Source organism: Castor canadensis, chromosome 15 (genome assembly GCF_047511655.1).
Source record: "Castor canadensis chromosome 15, mCasCan1.hap1v2, whole genome shotgun sequence".
NCBI lineage: Eukaryota > Metazoa > Chordata > Mammalia > Rodentia > Castoridae > Castor > Castor canadensis.
Genome location: NC_133400.1, coordinates 6,220,298 through 6,245,012, shown reverse-complemented (window position 1 = coordinate 6,245,012; position 24,715 = coordinate 6,220,298). Strand labels below are relative to the sequence as shown.

Below are 24,715 nucleotides of genomic sequence, written 5' to 3'. Positions count from 1 at the left end.
AGCGGCCATGTAGATTTCCAGGTACGTCGCACTTCCCTGTGGGGACCATCCTACCCCTGCACCCTCAGCCTTTGCCCTGTGTTAATCTGATGGATGAAAAGCATGGCTTTGCTTACATTTGCATTTCTTTCTTTGTGGGTGAGGTTAACGGATCTAGTTCTTATTAATACTCAGATGATAAAGACTACCTTTATTTATTTATTTCGGTACTAGGGCTTGAACCTGGGGCCTTGCTCCAGCTGGGCAAATAGTCTGCAACTTCAACCACACCACAACCCTTTTGCTTGTAGCAATTTTTGAGACAGGGTCTTGAGTTTTTGCCTGGGCTGGCCTCAGACTGTGGTCCTCTTATCTCTGACTCCTATGTAGTGTGATTACAGGCATGCTTCACCACACTTGCTTTTGAGTCAGGGTCTCACTGACGTTTTTTGTCTGAGCTGGCTTTGAATGTCAGTCCTCCTGTCTTTGCCTCCCACGTAGCTGGGAATATAGGTTTGCACTACCACACCTGGTGGAAAACTCTATCATTCAGTTATTGAGCATTAATTAGGCACTGTGCTAAGCACTTTACAGTCTCCTTTAGCCTCACATTTGACCTTTCGATCACATTCTTTTCCTTTTCTTCTTAGTTTCGATATGTCAAGATCACATGAGAGGCAGTAACCTGTCCACTCTCCCTTTTCGTTTTCTGGAAGTCTGTCCATCCTGAAGGTGACTTTATATGTGGCAGTGTCGTCTGTCTCTTGTTGTTTTGGGGGTTTGGGCAGCTGTGGTTTCATCTAAGTGCACCCTGCAAGAACATTTGGATCTATTGACCGCAAAGTGGTTAAAGCCTGGTATGTCAGGTCAGCTGACCTCTCTCCATGTCTTCTCTCTCCCTCTGCTTCCTCCTGGACTCTTCCTCCTACTTAGTGTGGTCCCCCCGTGCCAGATGCCCTCTGGTGTCACTAAGCTGGAGCCAGTAAGGTCCCAGTGTTGCAGGGTTCTGGCCCAGGGTGACCAAGGAGCTGTCCTGGCCACTGCTGTCCCCATAATGGTGGCCCAGGGTTATTGATCTGGATCCAAAGGCTACTTCTCTATCTGATGTGGTCAAGAGACAAAAGGCTCGCTCTTGTCTGGGTAGATTCTTCAGGTCCTGCAGAGAGATCCAGACCCTCAGCCAGGAGGAAGCCCTGTCTCTGGCCTTGTCCTTGTGCTCCATCTCCCTCTCTCCTCCTCCCTCCCAGCGGGTCCAGCCATGCCTTTCTGTCAACATGTGGAAAATCCCACCTTTTCAATAGCAACTTTGACCAAGGCAACCATGAAAAATAAGCCACCTTCAGCCCTGCCAGTTTCCCTCCCTTTCCTGTTGCCCACAAGGGGTTGACTAATGCATTTCCTGAAGGAAAACCAAGGGCAGCCAAAGCCAAGGAGGGCTGAAGGCAGGAGGGCAGGCGCCCGGCCTGGGTGGAGCCATTATCTCAGGTGCTTTGCTTGGCCCGGGTTCCTGCTTTGCCTCTCAGCTCTCCAGAGGTGAAATGGCAGCAGCTGGTGTGTGTGTAGACAGACCGTGGTTGGCGGCAGCCCCTGTTCTAAGCTCTTCACCTAGTCACGGAATGCTCTCAGCTGCCTACTGAGCTAGGCACCCATTTTATACATGAGGACACTGAGGCCCAGGGAAGTTATGTTGATTGTCCAAAGCAACCCAGCTGGGTAGGAAGTACACCACAGTTTATAGGGACACTATAATTGCTCAGTTTTTTTTTTTTTTTGTCAGAACTGGGGTTGGGTTCAAACTCAGGGCCTTATGCTTGCTAGACAGGTGGTCCACCACTTGAGCCACTTCCCCAGCCTTTTTTGCTTTAGTTTTTTCTTTTGCAATGCTGGGATTTGAACTCAGGGCCTACATCTTGAGCCACTCTACCAGCCCTCTTTTTGTGATTGGTTTTTTCGAGATAGGGTCTCACAAACTATTTGCAGGGTCTGGCTTCAAACCTCAGTCCTCCTGATCTGTGCCTCTTGAATAACTAGGATTATAGGCATGAGCCTCTGGTACCCAGCTGCTTTAATTATTTTTTAAATAGGGTCTCCCTTTATGCCTGGCCACCTGGGCCTCCATTCCCCTATTTACACTTCCTGGGTAGCTGGTATGACAGACTAGATCCACCACACCCAGATTTTATTGGTTCAGATGGGGTCTTGAGGACTTTTTGCCCCTGCTGGCCTCCAACTACAATCCTCTCAATCTCCTCCTCCCAAGTAGCTAGGATTACAGCCACTGCACCTGGCTGAATTTCCTTCCTTTTTAAGGCTGAATAATATTCCATTGTATGTGTACACCATCATTATCCATTCAACTTCTGAAGGACACTTGAGTTGCTTCCATTTTTAAAAATTTCTTGGTGGTACTGGGAATTGAATTCAGGGCCTCAGGCTTGCTAGGTAAGGGTTCTATCACTTCAGCCATGCCCCAGTCCTTTTGCTGCTTTAGTTTGTTTTTCAGATGGGGTCTCTAGCTTTTACCTGGGCTTTGGACCACGATCCTCCTACCTCTGCCTCCTGAGTTGCTGGAATTATAGATATGCACTACCATACCCAGGTGTTTTGGAAATAGAATCTCAACTTTTTTTTTGGCCTGGGCTGGCCTTGAATCATGATCCTCCTATGTCTGCCTCCCCATGCATCCACCTTTTAGCTGTGGTGGGCAGTGGTGCTGTGAACACAGCTGTGCACTGTGCGCATCTGTTCGTGCCTCTGGTTCTCTGGATAGATTCTGTGGAGACAGGAACTGTTGAACCATTTTGCATGGTGGGGGCTCCATGGTGGTCCCACAGCAAGCACAGGTGTTCTGTTTTCTCTCTGTGCTCGCCAGTTTTCCTCAGCCCTTGACCCCCTGCACATAACACTGAATTTTCATAAACGGAACCTATTTCCTTTCTCCTTCAGCCCTGCGGGGACAGAGCTCAGCCTGAGCTCAGCCATCAGGAAGGTGGGAGGGGAGCTGCTGCAGGTGGGAGACAGGTGTGAGTCCACTCGGCTCCTGCATGCAAATAGGGTCATGTGGTGAACAGTGAGGCTCCAGTACAGCAGGCTCAAGTGGGGACTTTTGCCACATCTGAGCAGATTCTTTGGTCATTTAATTTAAAAGTTAAAATTTTAAATTTTATCGTGAAGCTAGGGCTGAGTCCAAGGCTGTCTAGAGAGAGATTTTAACACTTGAGTGTGTCAGCATCCCCTGGAGAGAGTGGTATGGTGCAGTTTGCAGGTTTCACCTCCATAGCTTCTGGTCTGGGTGGGGCTGGAGGATTTGCATTGTCGTGAATCCCCAAGGGTGTGGGCATTGCTGTCTAGAGGTCATTTAGAGAAGCAGGACTTTCAAACTGCACTGCCCAGGATAGGAGCTGCTGACCACTCGTGGCTTTGTCGCAGTGCCCACCTGTGGCAGGAGGGTAGTGTGAGTGTGCTGGTTCTCACAGATGCAGACATTTCCATCATCCTAGAGTTCTGTTGGGCAGTGCTGAGGTTTGTGTGAGTTGGGGTAAATGATTTAATAACTCTGTGCCTCAGTTTCCCTATCCATAAAAGAGAAGAATAGTCCCAGGACTGGGCATGATGATACATGCCTGTAATCCCAGCTACTTGGGAGGCAGAAGTAGAAGGATCGTGTTCTGAGGACAGCCTGTGCAAAATTTCGAGACACTGTCTAAAAGCAAACTAAAGCAAAAAGGGCCAGGATGTGGTTCAAGTGGTAGAGCAAGTGCTAGGGGCTGAGTTCAAAACCCAGTACTGCCAAAAAAGAAAAAAAAGAAAGAAAGAAAGATAAAAAGAATAAGAATAAAGAATAAACAGAGTTCTTACACCCTGCCTCACACCTAGGGTTGGTGGATGTGCGGAACTGAGGAGTTCACATGTGAAAGGCTCTAGCTCATGGCAAACATTCAGCAGCAAATGTTCGTCATTGTCATTACTGTAAAATGGTGAGGATGTTGGAGGAAGTACCGGGTGGGCGAAGTATCAGGTGCTGACTTCGCTTGCTTGGTAATGACTACCTGGGTGCCAGGTGAAGGTTTGGCACTTGGCCAGGCTGAGAAGGGAGAGCATCATGATTGGTGATGTCTGCTGTGGAAGAGGGAGGCACCTTTGGTGGTACTCGGGGTGGGGGTTGGTGGGGGGGAGGAGAGTTTCCTGTACTTCCCCAAAGGGATTGGCTTGGTTCCATGTCAGGCCCCCAGAAACATGGTCTGAGTTGTTGTTTTTGCACAGGAGGCTAATATCGGGGGCTTGGGTGAGATCAACATGTTTGGGGGAGTGGAGGAAGCAGGAGCTGGCAGCGCACGTACGCGCGTGTCTCTGTGTGTGTGTGTGTGTGCGCACACGTGTGCGTGTGATGTCTGCTGGTCCCCACTGGTCCCCAGGGGAGTTCAGAGACTGCCCTGCATGGCTGCCTGAATTGAGGCAGTGGGCCAGGCCTTTGTTCCCATGCATGGACATGCCCTTGGATGCTGGCTGCCCCTGGTGGCAGATGTGACCTTGGGTGAGACAGTCTGTCTCTCTGAAGAAGAGTCCCAGAGAGGACTGAGGCTGAGAGCTGCCGGCTTCCTCCCCTCCAGGGGCTGGGGAATTGATATTGTGAGCTGGTTCAGAGTCCACATACCCAGGTGGGAGTGAAAAGGGGCCTGGGGAGTGGGATCAGTGGCTCCCACTGGGAATCCAGAGAACTGTCTGATCCCAAGGTGAGACCTTTGGGTTTGAGTCAGGTCTTGGAGTCTCGCGCCTGTATCTTGTGTCTGGTTCTTGAGCAGCTAGACACACTCCCCAGCCTCCTCACGTTCTCAGAAGCTTCCTTTGCCCTGTTGCTGCCCGGGCTCCTGAAGGGCTCTGACTTCACACTTGCTCCCAGCATTGATCCAGACCTTTCTCTGCCACCTCTTGAAGCTCTGGACCCACAGCTTCCCCACCTTCATTCTGCTAAAGCCTGGGCTGTCCCATGGTCTACTTGGGGCTGGGTCAGAACAACCTAGGAGCAGCTGGCCTAGCCTGCGGTGTCTGCCTGGCCCAACCAGTGCTCTTGGCTGCCTTCAGCATCTCCCCGCAGGACAGGAGGGGAGGACAGGGGCCCTTTGTGGCAAGGTCTCTAATGTTAGAGAGGCTGTTAGAGCCAGAGGTGGGAAGACTGGAGGTGGGAGTGCACTGTGATGGCCAGTCATGCTAACTGTTCTGCAGGACCCCTGGACCAAAGTGGCTGCTCCCTTCTGAAGGTGATGATAGAGGCTGATGGTGTTGGGGAGACTGGGCTGTTTTCTGTTCACACCCAAGTGAGGCAGGTTCCTTTCTGCTAGTTGTTTGACTCTCTGACCGGAAGCGTCTGATCTCATGCCTGTGACCTACCCATCACCCTGATCTCAGCTGTCTGTGCAGTGTGTGCCACTCAAGCCCAGAGGCAGTCAGGTGCGGCTGTATCTGGCAGTTTCCTGTCTGGCATGAACCAGACTTCGGACGGGTACTGGAAGTTCCAGCTGTGGTTACTGTTGTCATTGTTGCTTCTGCTGGGAGACAACGCTCCCCGTCTCCTCTTAACCTGAAGCCGATGGGCAGCTCAGGGCAGCAGTTCATGGACCAGATCTGTTGTGGAATTTGGTTCCAATCCAGGCTGGCTTCTGCCTCGATCTGACCTTGAGCAGTGTCTCTCAAGTCCCCTACCTGTTCTGAGTGTTGGGGCCAATGCCGTGTGCTTTGTAGGTGTGGAATGTGGGAGGGCAGGTGGTGGTGTGGCCTGGATGACAACCAGGCAGCCTGGTAAGTGGTAGGTGGTGCCCCTATGTTGTCTGCTCCTGCCCTCTTCCCTTCTCTGGCTTTCAGGAAATCCCTATACATTTTGTCCTGACGCCATGTTCTTTCCACACAAGAACTCCTATGGGACCTGCCTGCAGGGCCACCTCTGGAGGGTGAGGACCAACTCTCCTCATGGGGCTCACCCTACATGGTGACTCTCCTATGCAACCCATGTCCACAGTCATCATCAAGGTGGATCATCATGGTGACCCCCCTCCACCTTGATCCTGAGTGTTTTAATCACAGTCAGTGATCAATGAACAGTCTCCTTAAGGCAGGGTGCTGAAGTGGGGCCAGGGGCCTGGCTGCCCCTCCCAATCCCCTCCCCCTGAGGTCAGTGGGGCCATGCTTTTTTCTCTTGCAGCATCAGCCTCCGAGAGCTGAAGGCCGTCTTGCCCCTGGTCAACTTCAAAGTGAGCAGTGTCAAGTTCCTCAAAGATAAGTTTGTGGTAAGTTTCGTGGTTCAGCTTGGGAATTTTATGACCTCAGGGCTGCATGGTGCCTCTGGTGTGAATCCATGGGAGCCCGAAGCTCGGTGGAATGGGACCTGGAAGAGTCTTTTGCCTCTAGAGCTCATCTGATCTAGTCCAGCCAGCTAGGGCCATGTGAATGTATGAGGGTCGTGTCGCTGACCTTGCAGAGGATGTAATCAGGGTAGTCAGTTTGCTCGTCTGTTGGACTGGGAGCGTCTACACCCATCTGTTTCTACCGGTCCATCTTTCTCTGCTCTCCTGACTGCCCTGCAGCCTGTCTTCTTGTCAGTAATATGAACACAGGTGTTTCAAAATTACAAATTGCAAATTGCCCAGTGCCATGAAGTAATTGATGAGATCTGATTGATGGAGTCAGGTTTAAAAAAAAATTAAATTCTTTTTTTGGTGGTACTGATGTTTGAACTCGGGACCTTGTGCTTGTTAGGTAGATGCTCTACCACTCGAGCCATACCTCCAGCCCCCAAAATTTATGCTTTAAAAATGAATTATATGTACATACTTTATAAATCCATCTAGATTTGGAAATCCAAAGCTACCATCTTCCAAAAGGAAGAGTGGCTCTTGGAAACCTGGCTGGGACTTCCCTCTTGGGTGCCAGGGGAGTGGGTTGTGCTCAGTGTTTTCCCAGGTAAGTGAATTGGAAACTTCGGGATAGTTTGGATTCAGATGAATATGAGTTTGATGTTAGCCTTGTAGGCAAGGAGGGTGGAGGCGTTCCTATGGTGGACATCCAACGTTATGTGGTCACTTTTTTTTTTATATTTACAGGAAATTGGTGCACACAAAGATGAGCTCAACTTTGAACAGTTTCATCTCTTCTATAAAAAACTTATGTTTGAGCAGCAAAAATCGGTAAGGGAATTGGTCAGCAAATGATGAAGTGATGTTCTTTTTCCTTCTTATTTTGTATCTGAGAAACCCACAAGAGTGTTTAATCTTCCATTTAGTCAAGGAAACACAAGAAGGGAGTGACCATAAGATACAATTTGCATTTATTAAGTTGGCAAAGTCTTTTAACTGTGGTAGAGCTGTGGGGAAATGAGGGGATGGTGTTTGCTACCTTCCTGGTAGGAATGTGAACGACAGTAAATTCAATCAGAACTCTGTGTGTGGTGATTAAAAGTGAACCCACTGTACTGACTTATTCTGGAGGGAAATTCAGCAAATTATTCACAGTAGTCATCTTTGGATTGAGGAATTATGTGTTTCTTCTTTTTATACTTTTATCCATATTTTAAAACAAGGTCTCACTTTTTAATTAAGGCAATACACTTGTATTTTTTATTTTTGGGCAGTACTGGGTTTTAAACTCCGGGCTTTGAGCTTGCTTGGCAAATGCTCTATCACTTAAGCCATACCCTCCCAACCCTAGATTTTTTAAAAATCAAGATGCATGTTCACTGTGACCTGGAAGTGGCATTTGGGGGAATGTGTTTTACGGAAATGAGTACACTGGGACTTCAGAACACATCACCACACTGTTTACTGTGGCATAGAGAGGCTGGCAGCATACCCGGGACCCTCCTGAAGGCCTCAGGAGAGGACCAGCTGGGTAAATTCGTGTCCATCAGTGCTAGGCAACCTTACGCAGCCAATTGGAAGACATGAGTCATTTCTGTCTCTTGTGATCTGGAAGGGTGTTCGTGATGTTTTGAGGCAAGTCAAGGAGCTCAGTCTGAGTGTTTGTTGAGAACATAGACTTCACTAATCCTCCTAAGTGTATTTGTGCAAATTTTTGTGAGCGAGGCTGAGGTGTGGGAGACACATGCCTTGCATGGAACATTGATGTCATGTGCGTGCTGCAGCAGGCTGGGAAGATGGATGGGAGAATTACCGCGTTCTCTGCATGCCTCAGTTTCCTCAGATCTGTCCCAAGTACTTTGCTGTTTTTGTACAAATATATGCTCGCCTGTAAAACATAAAGGTCAAAGTGGGGCTGTTCCCTGGTAAGACACTGAGCACCAACTAACTTGGTTTTCGAACGACAGTTATGTGCTTCCTGTCATAGAGCATAACAGAGTATCATGAACCAAAATGAATGTGGCTTCAAATTGAAAATGGTGAGAGATGGAGAGAAATCCTTTGACACACAGACTCAATTTCCAGAGTGGAACAATGAGTAGGAACTACTACAGTCAATGCTGGAGAAGGGTGGTGTAGACTGCAGAGGGGCTTGAAGAGGGAGCAGGAGAAGTGCTGTGTAGACTGGGCTTGAGGAGGGAGCAGGGAGCAGGGAGCACCTGGGACTCTGGTGCCTGCAGCCACTGACTGCACCGAGCCAGCTGCAGTCTTCTCTGCGAAGGTTCCCGGGTTCCTGGGGAAGGGCAGGCCAGGAGATTGGAAGGTGCAAGTGCAGGCAACTTAAAGTGATGCATGTGTGTTATTAATTGCTTTTGGCATGTGGGGCTACAGGCTGGCTACACAGTGAGGATGCTTGTGGGTGACTACAGGACTTGGCATGAGGTAGAGAAGTGTGAGAACTATTTCCTATCTGCTGGGATTAGGAACACCTCACCTTTCAAGAAGTAAAAAAATGCCATTGCTTGGTTCAACCTCAGTCCACCAAACAAGAGAAATGCAACAGCAACATGCTCACTTTTTCACATGTATAGTAATTAATCATTGGGTTGCTGGATTCTGGCCTCAGCTTAATCTTTGACTAAGTGATGTTGGTGGAAGACATCTTTTCTGCTCACTCAGCCTTCTCTGTGAAAATGCAGGCGTCCAATCAGATCAGTTGTTATAAACTTTTAAAACTGTATAACTCTCTCTTTTAAATGAGACCTCAACAACAGCAACAAAACTCTGGGTTTTGTAAAAGCTTCAAGTTACAGTCTGTCAGTTTTATTGATAGTCACTCCTTGACAGTGTTTGGATGGTATGTATATGAAATTTGGACAATCCCTATCTTACGAAATTAGCCAGGATTGAGAAAAGCTTGATTCGCTCAAGAGAAGTAGTTGCAAAGACTAGTTTTTATAATAGTGTGCCTTGACCTTGGAGTCTGCTGTCCCATCAGACAAACAGCAGGCAGAGCTGGAGAATAAGGTCTGTGCAGGTGTGGCTTCACCTGTGGCACAGTGGACATCTCCAATGGGGAAGATTTGCACATGAGCTCTATTTCTTCTTTCTTAGCAGTACTGGGGATCAAACCCAGGGCCTTGCCCATGGGTTTTGCCACTGAGCTAAACCCCAAGCCTAAGATGCATTTCCACTCATACTTAAAACAGAACTTTTTTGAGATAAGGGCTCAGTATGGAGCCCAGGCTAGCCTCAAACTCTCGATCCTCTTCCCTTTGCATCTGAATGCTGGGATTACAGGTATACACTACCACTCATGGCCACAGCCTATACTTTTTATTATAATTACAGTTCTTTTTTAAGTGTGTGTGTGTGGCAGCGGGGGGGGGGGGTGGGGGGGTGAAGAGAGAAGAAGAGGGAAGATTGCCTGAGTTTCACAGAATCTCTGAACCCCCATGGGTGCCCTACGTGGGACTTTGTATGGGGAATAAAAAATTTGACCAAGGCAAATACTGCTCCCTGGTGGCTGGAATGCCACATTGTACTTGCATCTCATACTTCATCTGTCTAGTGGTTTAACAATTTAAAAATGTTACTGGGAATTGTATGTTAAAACCCAGATATTTGACTTTTCTTGAAGAAAGTGATATCTGTCCCTTAATGGGTCCACAGTTCTGCATGTGACATTTGAGTGAAAGGCAACTCACATTTGCACAGTTTGTCCATGGCCCCAGCCCTACCCAGCTCGCTCTGCTGTTCTGTTGCCTACCGGGCAACACCGCCATTGGTGGTATTCCCGCCAAGTTGCAGCTGGGCCCTGCATTTTTGATTCAGTGGTTTAGAATTTGAATAACAAAGCCCCAACCTATATAAATAGCTTTTGCCAGCTCGAGAAACCTCACAGCTCCTGTGTAGGTCAGTGTCTCCCCCCAACCCCACCCCATGTTGTTCTGCTTCCAAGCTCCTGGAAGAGAAAAGCTTATCCTTGTGAATGGGGGTAGGAATTGGTTGGATTTCTCAGGTTCCTTGGGGACACGGAACAGTCATGGTGTCTCATGACCTCAGATCTAGGGAGTAGGTTGATGCTTAGCGGTAGACACCTGGTTTCCAACTTGAGTTTGCCAGTTCCTCCTTGTGTCTAACCACCCATCTACATTTGCAGCTCTTAGGCCTCCAGCTTTTCAAAGGTTTGACAGCAGCAGGAAGGAAGGTAGGTGATAATTTCGTGATATGACACCTCCCTGGTGAGGAAATATACATCTAATTAGGTTACAGTAATATTATTAGTGCAGATAATTGCTGACATTTCCTAGGGTGGACTATAAGCCAGGCTTTGTGCTAAGGATTTTGCAAGTACTTGATTGTTCTCAGAGCCTTTTGAAAAAGGTGTTTTAGCCCCACTTTCTGGATGAAGGAACTGAGGCTCTGAGGCTGCGCCCTTGGTAAGCTGCAGAGCTAGGATTTCAGTTATCCTGCCCAACTTTGATGCCTAGCCACTGATACTTCTTGTTGATTCTTAACACATTTGCACTAAGAATGATTTCAAACATACATAGTAGACTAGAATAGTACAATCACTCTGTGTTCCTGGGAGCCAGCGCCACTAGTTACCAACATGGCCATCTTACTTTTTTGTTTTCTTTGGAGACAGGGTTTCTCTGTGTCTCTCAGGCTAGCCTTGAACTTACCGTCCTCCTGCCTCTGCTTCCTGAGTTCTGGGTTTACAGGCGTGCACCACCATACCTATACTTGGCCGTTTCCTTCCTTCCCATTGATTCTGAAGCAAGTCCTTAGATATTTGATCGCTTTATCCATATTTTTAATTGAGTACTCAATTTGTTACTGCTTCACATTTACATCTTAGTGGAAACTGTGAAGTCCCTGGTGGTTGGAGTGCTCTCTCTGTAAAAGCAGAAGATGATTACAAAGAAAAAGAAAATTAGGAAGCCTGCAGAACTGCCTGTGGCTGGACCTGTGATCCCGAAGTCAGTCAGATGTCCAGGGATTGCTCTTCCAGCTGCATGCGGGTGTGAGCTTTTTGGGAACATACTTTGGCAGAGGTGCAGGTTATTCTAGCTGGCCATGGCTGGGAGTGAGGAGGGTCCATAGTGCAGAAGTTACCAGTGAAACCTGTTGTGAGCTGGCTTTGGTTGATGTTTCTACCGTGCTGATTTTGCCCTTGTTCTCCTGGGACCACATTGCTCCTACCTGCTAAGTGCACCGAGCTGTGGGGTGAATTCCAGCTCTCAGAGTGCATTTGTGTCCAGCCACTGGGGAGAACCCATCTGTCTGTCCTCAGAGCCTCCTGGCCCTGGTATGGCGCCTTCCTTGTAGTGCGTCCCTTCCTTGTAATCTTTTAGCTGCAGGAGAAAGTGAACTTAATTCCTTATTTTACTCACTCATCCAATCCCTCCAACAGATGTCTGCATGACCCGAGAGGGCACTGTGGTTAATACAACAGATGAGTCCCCTGACCTCACCCCCGCCGGGATGGATGGGCTCACAGATGCTGCTCACAGTTTCGAGGGACCCAACACACACCCTTGTCCCCTTGTTAGGTGGGACCTAACCACACAACCTCCATGGCCATGCGTTTGACACTGTGTTGACTGTGGTGAGCTAAGAGGACAAACAGCATCTGAAACCAAGCCCTCTTAAGAAATATGTAAATTATTCATAAAAGAAAGGAACTACTTCTGAGATTGTCTGGAAGAGGAGCCTTTGCCCTCTCTGGGTGACCTAGATAAGAACAATGCGGCATCTTTCTAGACAAGAATGCACGTGGGTGTAAACTGAGGGGACCCTACACTTTGCCAGGCCTGTGGGCTCCCTTTCTAGAACACTGCCATGCCACATAGCATCTTGGACTCCACGGACTTTGGCAGGAGGATCTGGTCATTTGGAGCAGAAGCTGTTTTATGTCTTTGGCATTTGTCTTCACTTCTGCCCAGAATTACTTAAGTCATCACACAGTCACAGCGTTATTGAGTCTGGTAACTAGAAACAGATGAGGAGTGTGTGCATGTGTGTGTGCACATGTGTGTGCAAGCCAGGGCACATGCTCAGCTAGTGTGAGCAGAAGTGGGGGGGAGGGGGATGATGCTCCAAGGCTCCTTCATGACATCAGCCATCAGCCTGTCAGCCACCAAGGACAGCCAGCACTGACTTCTTACTCTTGAATTTGAATGTCAGAGAGGCTGCCTTTGAAATAGGGAGGATTTGAAGTGCAGCAGTGGTTGGCAGGAATGGACGTGTGCTCTGATGGGGTCACCCATCTCATGGCCATTTTGAGAGGAACCTGGCAAAGTCTGTGGAAGCAAATGTGCGAACTGCACAGTGGCTTTCATTCTAGGAGCATGCCCTGCAGAGAGACCGGTGTGATGGGCCAGGATGAGCACGTGTGCACACATGGGAATTCTTACAGCACTGGGTATTATAGCAGAAAACTAAGGACCTACACAGTGTGAAATACAGTGAGGGTTTCAAAATAGTGAGGCAGAGCTGTTTGGAGTTGCAGAATAACAGCTACAGCTGGAAACAACAGTAAAAAATTGAGAGTTGTGAATGATAGTTCACAGATAGTTAAATGAATATCCATGGAACAAATTCTAGAAGGAAATTTATCAGTTACTGTGAGCTATTGCTTCTTAGGATTCAGATGAGAATCTTTGCTTCAGAAGTTTATTGTATTTGAATATTTACAATTAACATGAGTTACATTGATTTTTTTTTTTTGCCATGTTGGGGCTCGAACCCAGGATCTTGCACATGCTAGGCATTTTTTTTATTGTTGTGCTGGGTAGGGGTACACTGTAGCATTTACAAAAGTTCTTACAATATATCAAATATATCATAGTTGAATTCACCCCCTCCACCATTCTCCTTCATCACCCCCATTCCTGGAACAGTTTCAGCAGGTCTCATTTTTCAATTTACACACATGTGTACACAGTATTTGCACAATATTTACCTTCCTTTACCTTCCCCCTCCTGCACTACCCCCTGCACTGGTACCAACCCCCCCCCCACCTCCAAGCAAGACTTGTTCTTTGATTTTGTGTAAGAAAAGAAGAAAATGAAAATGACATTTTTGGTTGTTTAAGATAGCTACATGGGGCGTGTCCTTGTGCCACTTCTGTGTTTATATGTGGTATAGCCTGATTTGGTTCATCTCCTCTGTTTTTCTTCTTTCTACCTTAGTCCCTTTCTTATGGTGGTTTCCAGTTTATAAATTCTATATTCACTTTTGTATACAAAGTACATCAACCATGTTCTCCTTCTTTTCATTAGGATATAGCTATCATACGGGGGGGGGGATTCATAGTGACAGTTCTAATTAGGCTTAATTGTACAATGGTTAGATTGCCCCCATCCTCTCTCCCCACACAACCTCCTCCCCGCCCCACTTAGAGCAATTGCAAGAGGTTTCTTTGTTCTATTTCACGTAGGTATATGAAGTCCATCCACCATATTCCCTCACCTTAATCTCTTTCACCCCCTCCAGTACCCCCACACCCATACATTATACTTATTTTCAGTCATGTCTTTCATTATTAATTTCTAAGCTGATGTTCAAAGGGGTGTCCCAATGTGGGTATACTTTACTTTGGTACATTCAACCCCCTCCGTTACTCTCTCTCACCCCTTTACCTCCACCCCCCATTTTCAACAGCTTTCAGTACCCATCCTTGTATCCTCTACCTGCACAGATGTGATGTTTACGACATTGCTGATGCTCTGCCATTCTCTTTTCCTTTCCTTCCTTCCCTGAGTTCCATGGAGCTGCTCCACTGTTACAGTCATGTTCTGCATCTGAGTTTGTGCAAGATCATGCTTGGTTCTGTGTACATGTTTATCTTTTGCATCTGTCTTCCACGTATGAGAGAAAACACGCGGCCTTTGTCTTTCTGAGCCTGGCTTACTTCACTTAACACGATGTCCTCCAGTTGCATCCATTCACCTTCAAACCACGTGTCATTGTTCCTTACGGCTGAAGGAAACTCCACTGTGTATATGAACCACATTTTCTTGATCCATTCATCAGCTGTAGGGCACCTGGGTTGTTTCCATAGCTTGGCTGTTGTGAATGGTGCTGTGATGAATATTGGTGTACAAGTGTCTCCATTGTATCCTGACTTGCGTTTCTTTGGGGAGATGCCCAGGAGCAGTGTCACTGGATCATACGGCAGTTCTATCTCTAGTTTTTGAGGAATCTCCATACTGCTTTCCATAGTGGTTGTACTAATTTGCATTCCCACCAGCAGTGTATAAGGATTCCTGTTTCCCCACATCCCCACCACCATTTGTTGTTTCTACCCTTGATTCTGGTCATTCTAACTGGGGTGAAATGAAATCTGAGTGTTGTTTTGATTTGCATCTCTTTTGTAACCAGGGAAATTGAACACTTCTTCATGTATTTACTCCAGCTCTTGTTTTTTTTTTTATTCATTTATTCATACGTGCATACATTGTTTGGGCCATTTATTCCTGCTCCCCCCCCGCCCCCCCCCGTCCATTCCCCTCACCCCATCTCTCCCCGCCCCTTGCTTCCAGGCAGAACCTGTTCTGCCCTTTTCTCCAATTTTTTTGAAGAGAAGACATAAGCAATAGTAAGAAAGACAAAGCGTTTTTGCTAGTTGAGATAAGGATAGCTATGCAGAGAGATTCCTAGCATTGCTTCCATGAACAAGTGTATTACAACCCGAATTGATTCATCTCTACCTGACCTCTTCACTCCTTTCCGGTCACCTTCCCAAATTGACCTCTGTCACTCTAAGGTTTCTGTATTAGCTCCTCTGCAGTACAGCCCTTGGTTTTTTGACAGGGTCTTATTCTGTGACCCAGGCTGGGCTGGAACTCTCCATCCTCCTGCCTCTGCCTCCTGAGTGCCAGGATTACATGCGTGTGTCACCATGCCTTAACAACAAAAGTCTCATTGGCATTGCATGACTTGTCTAATCTTATTTTATGCGTGTTTTCCATGTTAGATACTGGACGAGTTCAAAAAGGACTCCTCTGTGTTCATCCTGGGGTGAGTTACTTCTTATGTGTTATGCCATTCAGGGCAGCGGTGTCCTTCTGTCCAGCTGGCCTCCAGGAGGGTCTGTGTATTGGGGGACTGGCCACCATGTGCCTGGAGCATGGGTAACAGTGGATTATGGAGCGTGGGAGGACAGTCCACAGGGCTTTGTAGAGGAGCCTGAGAACCTCGGGCCTCCTTCCTGGAGTGTGCTCCATGGAACTTGACAAGATAGTAAGCTTTTTTTAAAAACCAAATTTAGAGTGATAATCGTTAAACAAGTCAGGGAAATTCCAGTTAAGCAAGTTTTACTAATTAAAAATAAATTGGCTTGTATACAGTGCTTCACGTGGTGCTTATTGTGTTGACGTTAAGGGCATATATATATATATATATATATATATATATATATATATATATATATAGAGAGAGAGAGAGAGAGAGAGAGAGAGAGAGAGAGAAAGAGAGATACTATTAAAAGGCACTGCTGCAGGACTTGTCAGGACCTTTTCTATGCTTCACAGTGTCCCAAGTAGGAGATTTGTAAGATGTCCTGTGTTTCCCAAGCCTGTCTAACTGGGAGACGTGTTTTCTAGGATATCAATGGAACCTAAAGAATGTCCTGTGGCATTGTAGACTGAGCCCCCACTGTTGAGTGACTTTCCCTCTGTCACTATTTTGCAGTTTTTTAAGGAGAAGGTTAGGGGAGATGGTGAGGCTGGAGAGAAGGAATGTTAAAAATGGAGCCATGATTACAGACAACAGAGTAGTGGAACCTGAATGTGTAGTAAAGGGAGAAGCTTCAGACCCATTTCCCCCATGATGAAGGAGACCTTCTCTCCTCATCCCCGCTGCTTGGGGCCACACTTCGTTTCCCTGGCGAGCTCCGTTCTGCAGAATACGCCTCCCCTGGACACCAGTGTTGGTGCGGGCCAGCCTGGCATGAGCCCATTACTTTATTTTTAATTTTTTTGGTAGCTGCAAATGTTCTCTCCTGCTGCTGTCATTCCACAGGGTCCTGCCTGGATTTGGGGTGAAGGACTCCCCCCCAGGAGGAGGGGTCTCTGTTTGCTCCCTGGCTGCCTCTTGCATGCTCCAGCCCATATCTCCCCATCTTCAGAACCCCCCAGGTTCGGCAGACCCTGGCTTGTGGCTTCTGAGGAGGTCCCTGGGCTCTGGCCTTTGCCTTATCCAGGGTCATCTCCTGATAAATGGGCTCTAGGTCTGACCTTGTCCTGGGACCTGCTGTGCCCGCTGTGGCCATGTGTTCCCCCTGTCCCTGCCTCCTTCCCTCCCTCTGCTGCTTCCTTCCTTCATCTCTTTTCCTCTGGGCCCTTTGCTGCCACTCTTTCCTCCTCCTCCTGGCTGAGACCTGGTTCTTTGGGGTTCTTTGGGATTTGATGCCTCTGACAGCCTTCCTGGCCTCCACATCTGGGGCGGGGACCCTCTGGACTGTTTCCTAGTGTCCCCTGCCTGTCCTCGTCTCTTGCTCTCTTGGTCTCTGTTGCTTGGTTCTTCTTCCTTTTCCACAGCCACACTTCATGGACCTCCTCAGACTTCAGACAGCCAGAACTACCCTGGAGCAGCTGGACACAGAGTCGGGGGCCCTGTCCCCTGAGATTCTGAATCCTGGGTGTCACTGCCCTGTGTCTTCACATGGGCCAGCCCAGTGCCTGGCACAGTGAGGGTTGGGGAGCTGGGTGGAGGTGGACCCCTTGCTGAATGGCCCTCTCTAACTGTTTTCCCTTTCTCTGAGGGCAGGAACACGGACCGGCCGGATGCCTCTGTGGTGTACCTGCAGGACTTCCAGAGGTTTCTCTTACATGAGCAGCAGGTGAGAAGACAGTGGAGCAGGGGACTGTGGGAGCTGCAGGGGTCTCCCATGCTCACCTGGCACCAGCTGGCATAGAACACTTGGCAGCCTCAGAGGTGCTGGGGACTTTAGACTGTGACAAATTCCACTTTTTTTTTTGATGGGTCTGGGATTAGAACTCAGGGCTTCACACTTTGAAAGCAGGTGCTGTACAACTTGAGCCACACCTCCAGTCCATTTTGATTTGGTTATTTTGGACATTGGGTCCTGCAAACTATTTGCTTTGGCTGGCCTCGAACTGCGATCCTCCCAGTCTCAGCCTCCCAAGGAGCTAGGATTATACTCATGAGCCACTGGTGCCTGGCTACAAATGCCACTTTGCTATCTCAAACTCCTGGCCTCATGTGGACCCCTTTCTGGGCTCACACTGAGGAGGGGCAAGAATGGAATATTCCAAAGCAGGATGGGTAGGTGAGGGACTGAGTTGGACAGGCCCTCACCTGGCTGGTGTCAGCTTCTTCCATGTCACCTCTGGGCCTCTGCCTCGGAGCTGTCCCTGGCTGGTGGGAGGATATGACTAGACTGACAGAGCCTTCAGGTCCTCTGGGGGATGAGACGCACAGATGTCCTCTGTGGACAGCATCTGCGTGTTGACTCCAAGCCCTGGAAGGAGTTTTGTGTTGGATGGTGGTTTTCCATGGCATGAAGCTTCCCTTGGAAGATGTTGGCAGAGTCTGGAGACTTGTTTGGTCTGGGGGATACAGCCAGTATCTGGTGGGTAGAGGTGGGACATTGTTAAACAGCCTATGGTGTGCAGAACAGTCCCACAGAAAGAAGGACCTGGTCCTTATGTCAGTAGTGCTGATGTGAGAAGCTGGAATCCTCTTACCAGCTGTGTGGCCTTGGGCAGGTGGCTTAACCTGTCTGTTTCCACTTCTTGAAATTTGGGGCGGGGGGTGAGGGGACTGTAATAGATGTGTACACACATGAGTATGTTGTACGGCATGGTTACTAACGTATATTTAAAATTTGTCTTCATGTCATCAGAGTCTTAATGATTTTCCCTTGCTAAAGCCTTTTGTAAAAAACAGACTTTATATTTCAGAACAATTTTAGGTTCACAGCAAAACTGAGCTCACTTACATTTTTATAAACCTGTGTTGCTGAACATTTCAAACACATGCAAAGTGGACAGACAGGGAACATGAACCACCTGTACCCGTGGTTCAGATGAAAACTCAGGAACTTTTTGCCATATTGCTTCACCTGCCTTTCATCTACACACCCATGTGTCTTCCTGGCCTTTTCCCTATTTCATTCCTTTGCTGGAGAATTCTAAGTGAACCCCAGACTTTGCTACCTTTCCTTTGTAAGTATTTCAGCATGTCCCACTCACGGACAGGGTTTTATTATTAAACCAGAGCCGTAATAATCCTGTTACATCTGACATAACAGTTTCCTAGCGTCCGCCAGTACCCAGGCATGTCTGAGTTCACTGACTGCAGAGAAGCTAGTGACTGCCGATGACAGCACAGAGCCAGCCACTGTGGTGGCCGCTAGCCTGGTGCGTTGATCGTGGTGGATGAGGATTTTTTTTTTCATTTTTCTTTTATTATTCATATGTGCATACAAGGCTTGGTTTATTTCTCCCCCCTGCCGCCACCCCCTGGATGAGGATTTTGATGCGAGTGTAGGCGGCGTGCCTTCCCCGAGTGGGGGCTTGAATGAAAGTGATGGAGAGCAGGCTAAATAAAGGCAGAAATGCATCTTTCTGGGCATAGGTACATGCTAGGTTCTGTGCTGGCAGAAGAGTAGGGTAAAGAGAGAGACATCGTGCAGTTTTCTTACTCACCGTGTTCTTTCTTTATCCCAGAACTCACTTATATGCAGGCGAACTTGAGTGCATAGATTTAGCGCCACCTAGTGGTCATCAACTTTATTCCAGGGAGAATCACAGGTTTCTCCAAAACTGGCCCCTTTGCTGGGCGGCCCTTAGGAGTCAGGAGAAAAGTGCAGGAGTGATCTCTGTCTCTGGGGACCAGAACCCAACTGCCCTTATGCATCTGTGTGACATTTGGGGTGATGGGTACTTGCATGTCACTATGATAAGTCTTCTAGAAAGAACTTTGGCTCTATGCAGTTAAAATGAAAACTTTAATAAAGATGTATGTACTTGGATTAAAAAGTCACCCTCCCAGGTACTTATCTTGAGAAAATAAAGGCAGCACTTAATAGGGATGAAAACTTGAAACTAATCTAAATTTTCATCAGGAGACTGGTTAAGGGGACCCCAGGACGATCTTGGGTGACTAGGTGGCACTATAGAGAGGGGTCAAATGTCAGCCCCCAGGAATGATAGGCCTGGGTCTGGAGCTTATCATTGGGTCACGTTACTTAACATTGGAGGCCTCAGTTTACCCATTTATCTAACATGGGGAACAGCATGTACCTCCAGGGGTCGTGGTGAGTATAAGGCAAGTCGGTACAGGAAAAGAGCTTAGCACAGTCAGTGCCTGGTGTTGACTGAATCGCCATGTTTTTATTTTCATCAGCAAGCTGTGTTGTTTGCATAAGTGCCTGGCGTAATACCCCACACCACGTGGAAGCATTTTCAGTCTCTAGAATATTGGCATTTTAATCTCCTCCAGGCAGAAGATCTCTGCCCAGCCAGCCAGCTAATATCTGGGTGATATTATCCAAGAGACTGTGCCTTTTAACAAAAGCAAAATCCTTGTGGGGGAAGGAGGGAGGGAGTGCCCTGCCCCTTTGGGATGCCAGGCAAGGAGTTTTCACCAAATATTCTGCATCAATTTGAGTTGTAGTATTCAAAGTTTTCGACACTCCTCTATTGAAGGGACCCTCTGTTCTGCAGCCTCCTGCCTGTTTTGTGTACCTGTTCCAGGTTGATTTGTAAGAGTTGACCGCAAGGTTCATTGTGGTTTTGCACCCCTGTGCTGGCGAGGTGGGGTTTCACTACCCCATTTGTGTCTGTCCTTGACTGTTCTGTTCTCTCCCTCATCCTCCTCTGACAGCACGTTTATTTTATTATCTGTAAGGATAGAGGTTAACGAACATTTGAAACCCAGAAAGCATTAGTCAGGGTGGATCCGTGTGTCACATTTCGTCCCCTTTGCCGATGATCATTTGAGGTTTCGGGGCCTGGAGGGGAACACAGTACACCCAGCTACTTTGTGCTATGTCTTCTTTTTCTAAAGGGCTTCTGAAATTTCTAAGACTGCGCAGAGGCTGTTATGGAGCTGGCCTTGTAGATTTCAGAGCCCTGTGATTACATTCTGTTTTCCAAAGTTTAGTTCTTTGGAACTCGGACTCTGCTACTCACGAGCTGTGTGAACCTGGGAGCGTTATGTGAGAGTCCTGGGCTTCTGTGTCCTTATCTCTAAAATGACAGTGACAACGTATGACTTGCAGAGTTCTAATGAGTATGGGAGGAGGAGAATCATTCACACCCACTGCCATGAGTGGAGTGCTTTGTGTGTACCAGGTGCCGTGTTTGCACGTGACCTATTTCACGTGGTCTCTCCCTGAAACTCCACGCACTGACTACTGTTATCATTCCTGTCTCATGAGTGAGGAGGCACACAAGGGCATGTCACTTGCCCAAGGTTATCCACGGTAGAAGGAGAGAACCAGCCAGGCGAGTAACCCTGGCAGGCTGACATAACCACTGTGTTCCACAGTGCTTCATGCTAATACGTGCAATGAGCTAGTTCAAGGCGGGCATTGGCAAACTATAGCCTATGGGTCACATGCGGCCCACCACTTGTTTTTGTAAATAAAGTTTTATTGGAACGCAGACCATGCCCATTTGCCTATGTATCGTCTGTGACTGCTTTTGGAGTTGAGTGATTGCAACAGCTACCGTTGTGTGGCCCAAGAAGTAGCAAATATTTACTTTCTGGTGCTTTGCAGAAGACATTTGGTGACCATAGGCAAAAGGCCACACCACAGGGCATGGTGGTGGATTTAAAATTGGTTGGTCGAAGCTTTGTTCTTTGACTGCAGCTGGGTGGACCTGAGAGATGAGAGTTTTGTCAGTTACCTTTTTTGGTGATTTCTTGTTCTTGTTGTCATTTTAAGGAGCTTTGGGCACAGGACATAAGCAAAGTCCGGGAGAGGATGACCAAGTTCATTGACGACACAATGAGGGAAACAGCAGAGCCCTTCTTGTTTGTGGACGAGGTGAGTGGGTTAGGCTCCTACTCGCTTTTTGACTCATGGCTGCCTGTGTGCCCTGAAGTTGTTTTCTGTGTCTTCCATCAGAGGACATTGCTATTAGACACCTTCAGAGCAGCTTCATCTGGAGTGTTTTTTCCAGGTTCTGGATTAACCCACCTTTTCCTTTCCCTCACCCTCCTTTGAGTTTGCTGAGTGGGTTTATCGATTTCACCACTAGAGAGCATCTGTCACCAGGGAGAGAACAGCCAGTACAAACAGAAACCAAATGCAAAGATTTATGGTCCAGTGAGGGGGAAATGACAGTGTTTGACCTTGCCTAGAACAGGAAGGACATGGGGGACACCGTCCCCATGTGAGGCTGCTCCTGAGCAGTAGAATGTACCCCAGGTCACTCACACGTCTGATTTTTTTTTTTTCTCCCCAAAGGACTTGGAACACGGATAGGAAATTTCCTGTCCCTTTGATGTTCTGTTTCTTAAGTTGGTGGTGGACTCACAGATGTTTAGTTACTGTTATGACTTAAAACTTCCGTACAGGAAGCAAATATTCTTAAAAGCATCAAATATTTTGGGGTAAACACTGGAAAGGAAGATATTGTCCAGGTTCAGGACAGTATCTGTGTTGACAGGGCCTGTTGCTGTCTGAGCCATTTTATAGTAATCCTGGGTCACCAAGGTCTGGTGACCATCTGTTGGTTACCCCCATCCCCCTGTCCCTGAGTGTGAATTAGAAATAACCAGATGCCATCCCTCCTGCCACACCACGATTCTGTGTTTGTCTCTTTCAGTTCCTCACATACCTGTTTTCACGAGAGAACAGCATCTGGGATGAGAAGTATGACTCGGTGGACATGCAGGAGATGAACAACCCCCTGTCACATTACTGGATCTCCTCGTCCCACAACACGTGAGCTTTGTGATGGGCGCAGGACGGCTGGGCAGTGCACTGGCCTGGCCTGGCAAGGACTGTTGTGAAGGGGCACAGAGTGTGTGCCACATTGCTCAGAAGCTTCTAGAAGAGGTGGGGGATCACAGCTTCCTTTCCCAGGAGAGACAATCCTTTACCTGTGGTCCTAAAAGGCAAAACAGCAAAGCTGGTTTTTCACAGTTTGAGCATCTCCTGGTGGCATAGCAAAGCGATTCTGTTAACCACTGAGCTGACATTTATGAAGCACCTACCGGGGGCTGTCCCTGTGATTGGCAGGTGCTGAGGATTTGGTAGTAAGCAAAACAAGAGGAGCCCTGCCCTCCTGTGCTCGGAGGGGAAGACCTCTGCTGAGTGACAGCCATGAGCAGGGGAGCAAGGCGGGGAGGAGGGCTCCAGAGAAGCCTGTGCAGAGGCAGTGAGGAGAGGCTGTACGGCTGCCCTGAGCACAGCACAGAACGGAGGCCAGTAGGGCCAACTGGAGGCCCCCAGACTGCTGGAGGTTGCTACTTCTCTAGGTGTCATCCCAGATGTGGGGACTGAGAATGGCCCCTGGGTTCATCATCCTCTAGGAATTTCAGAAGGAAAGATCTTTTTCTGGGCAGATTGATTGCATGGTTCTATCTTTCCCACCATGTCTGTCGTTTGGAGAGTTTGTGTCTTAAAATGGTGGATTCTACCAAGCTTTGAAGACCGTTAAGGAGCATGAACCCTTAAGGGGTGGGGGGGCATGGTGAGGAGGCAAGAGTAAAAATTAGTATTTTTATGTCAGTTTTGCTGGAGCTGTTTACAGGATAATCTGTGCTGGTCCGGAACCCTGAGAGTGAAATGAGGACCTGTGTGTTCTTACAGTACTAACCTCCACTGCTGCCTGTCCACCCACCTGCCAGACTCTCACTGGATCAGGACACCTTCTAGAGGTCCAGTGGGCAGCCATGGAGAGTCGTTAATTACCATCTGCCTCTTCCTTGCTCCTGGCACCCTTTGACAAGGTCTTCTAGAAAGAACACGCTGTGTCCACCCGCCCTTGTGCTTGCTGTTTGCGTCCTAAGGCTCAAGACCACTGTGTGTGGCCCAGATCTTAGCCTGGGCTGTTTCTGGACTGGGAGAGCCCAGGCCCTTGGGGACTTCAGAGGTTTCCCCAAGGTTGCCCTGAGACGCAGGGCTGTCTCCACACGGCCACCTCCCTCTCCCGTGCAGGTACCTCACGGGTGATCAGTTGCGCAGCGAGTCATCCACAGAAGCATACATCCGCTGTTTGCGTCTGGGCTGCCGTTGCATTGAGTGTAAGTAGCTCTGTCCCCGCAGAGGTGACACAGTGGGTTGAGCTGTGTAACTCTGTACTTGCTCCTTGCTTTGTTTTAAAGACCTGAACATTGGGGGGTGGGCGGGACAGGCCCGGGAAACCTGGTGCTGGAAAGCTTCTGTAGTGAGGGATGTGGCCTGGGACTTTTTCTTAGAAGACACTTGTCCCTGAGACAAGGAGTGCCATTTTGTGCCTGGCCAGGCACTGATCCTGGACATGTAGAAGGTGTCCTGATCCAGTGAGCGTCTGGCAGATGGGTGGGCAGGCAGGAGCAGAGGTTCCTGGATTATCCAGAGGAAGGCAAATCAACACCCTCTAGTTTTAGCACTGGTTTCTACACCCAGGTACTGCCTATCACCTGTGGGGGTGGGGGTCCTTTGAGCAACTATGAAAGGGACAGACGGGTGGCGTCTGTGGCTGGGCAGATGGCAGAGGCCTTGTTTCTCTCCTCCTTTCTAGCCACTTCTTTGGCTCTTTCCTTTCCAGACTCACTCTTACCAGCAAAGGCTCATAGGTGCACGTAGTAGTCAGCTTCCTGTCACTCTAGCAAAAAACCTGAGGCAGTTAGCTTGTAACAGACAAAGGTTTGTGTTGACTCACTGTTCTGGATCTGTAGGGGAAGGGAGGGATTTCTTTGGGCCTCTGATGAGTCACAGTGTAGTGAAAGAGTGTGGCAGAACAAGCTTGCTTCTATCATGATCTAAGAAGTAAAAGAGGAAGAGGCTGGGGTTCCACGATCTCCTTCAAAGACATCCCCCAAACTACTTGGAGACCTCCCACTAGGCCCCACCCCTGAAGAGCCCACCCACCCCAATACTGCCACCCTGGGGACGAGTGTTTAATACATGGCCTTTGGGAGACACGTACAAGCCATAGCAGGGCACTTGATTGGGAAAAGGTGCACACTGCTGATTCAGGCCCCAGTGTTATCACACACTCATCGTGGTATGAGAGTTTAGAGGCCGTCATTCCACAAATTCTCTCTAGTTTATGCATTTCCCCTGGGGCAAAAGCAACCGTGAAAAAAATGAAGTTAGAAGCTGTCAGCTCTGCTTCCCTCTGGGGGATGAAAATCTGGGGGTTATTCACCTTCTCCATAATCTCGTCTGTTTGCATATTTTCCCAGGAAC

General features: G+C 48.2%; 1 protein-coding gene across 1 annotated transcript in view; it reads left to right on the top strand.

The window, feature by feature from the left end:
• Plcg2 (phospholipase C gamma 2) overlaps positions 1–24,715 on the top strand; it is a 130,565-nt gene that overhangs the window by 58,040 nt on the left and 47,810 nt on the right. The window contains exons 6-12 of the mRNA XM_020179755.2: positions 6,176–6,260; positions 7,074–7,157; positions 15,314–15,357; positions 17,107–17,179; positions 21,257–21,358; positions 22,143–22,261; positions 23,480–23,565. Coding sequence (XP_020035344.2) covers positions 6,176–6,260; positions 7,074–7,157; positions 15,314–15,357; positions 17,107–17,179; positions 21,257–21,358; positions 22,143–22,261; positions 23,480–23,565 — 593 coding nt within the window. The remainder of the gene's footprint in view (positions 1–6,175; positions 6,261–7,073; positions 7,158–15,313; positions 15,358–17,106; positions 17,180–21,256; positions 21,359–22,142; positions 22,262–23,479; positions 23,566–24,715) is intronic.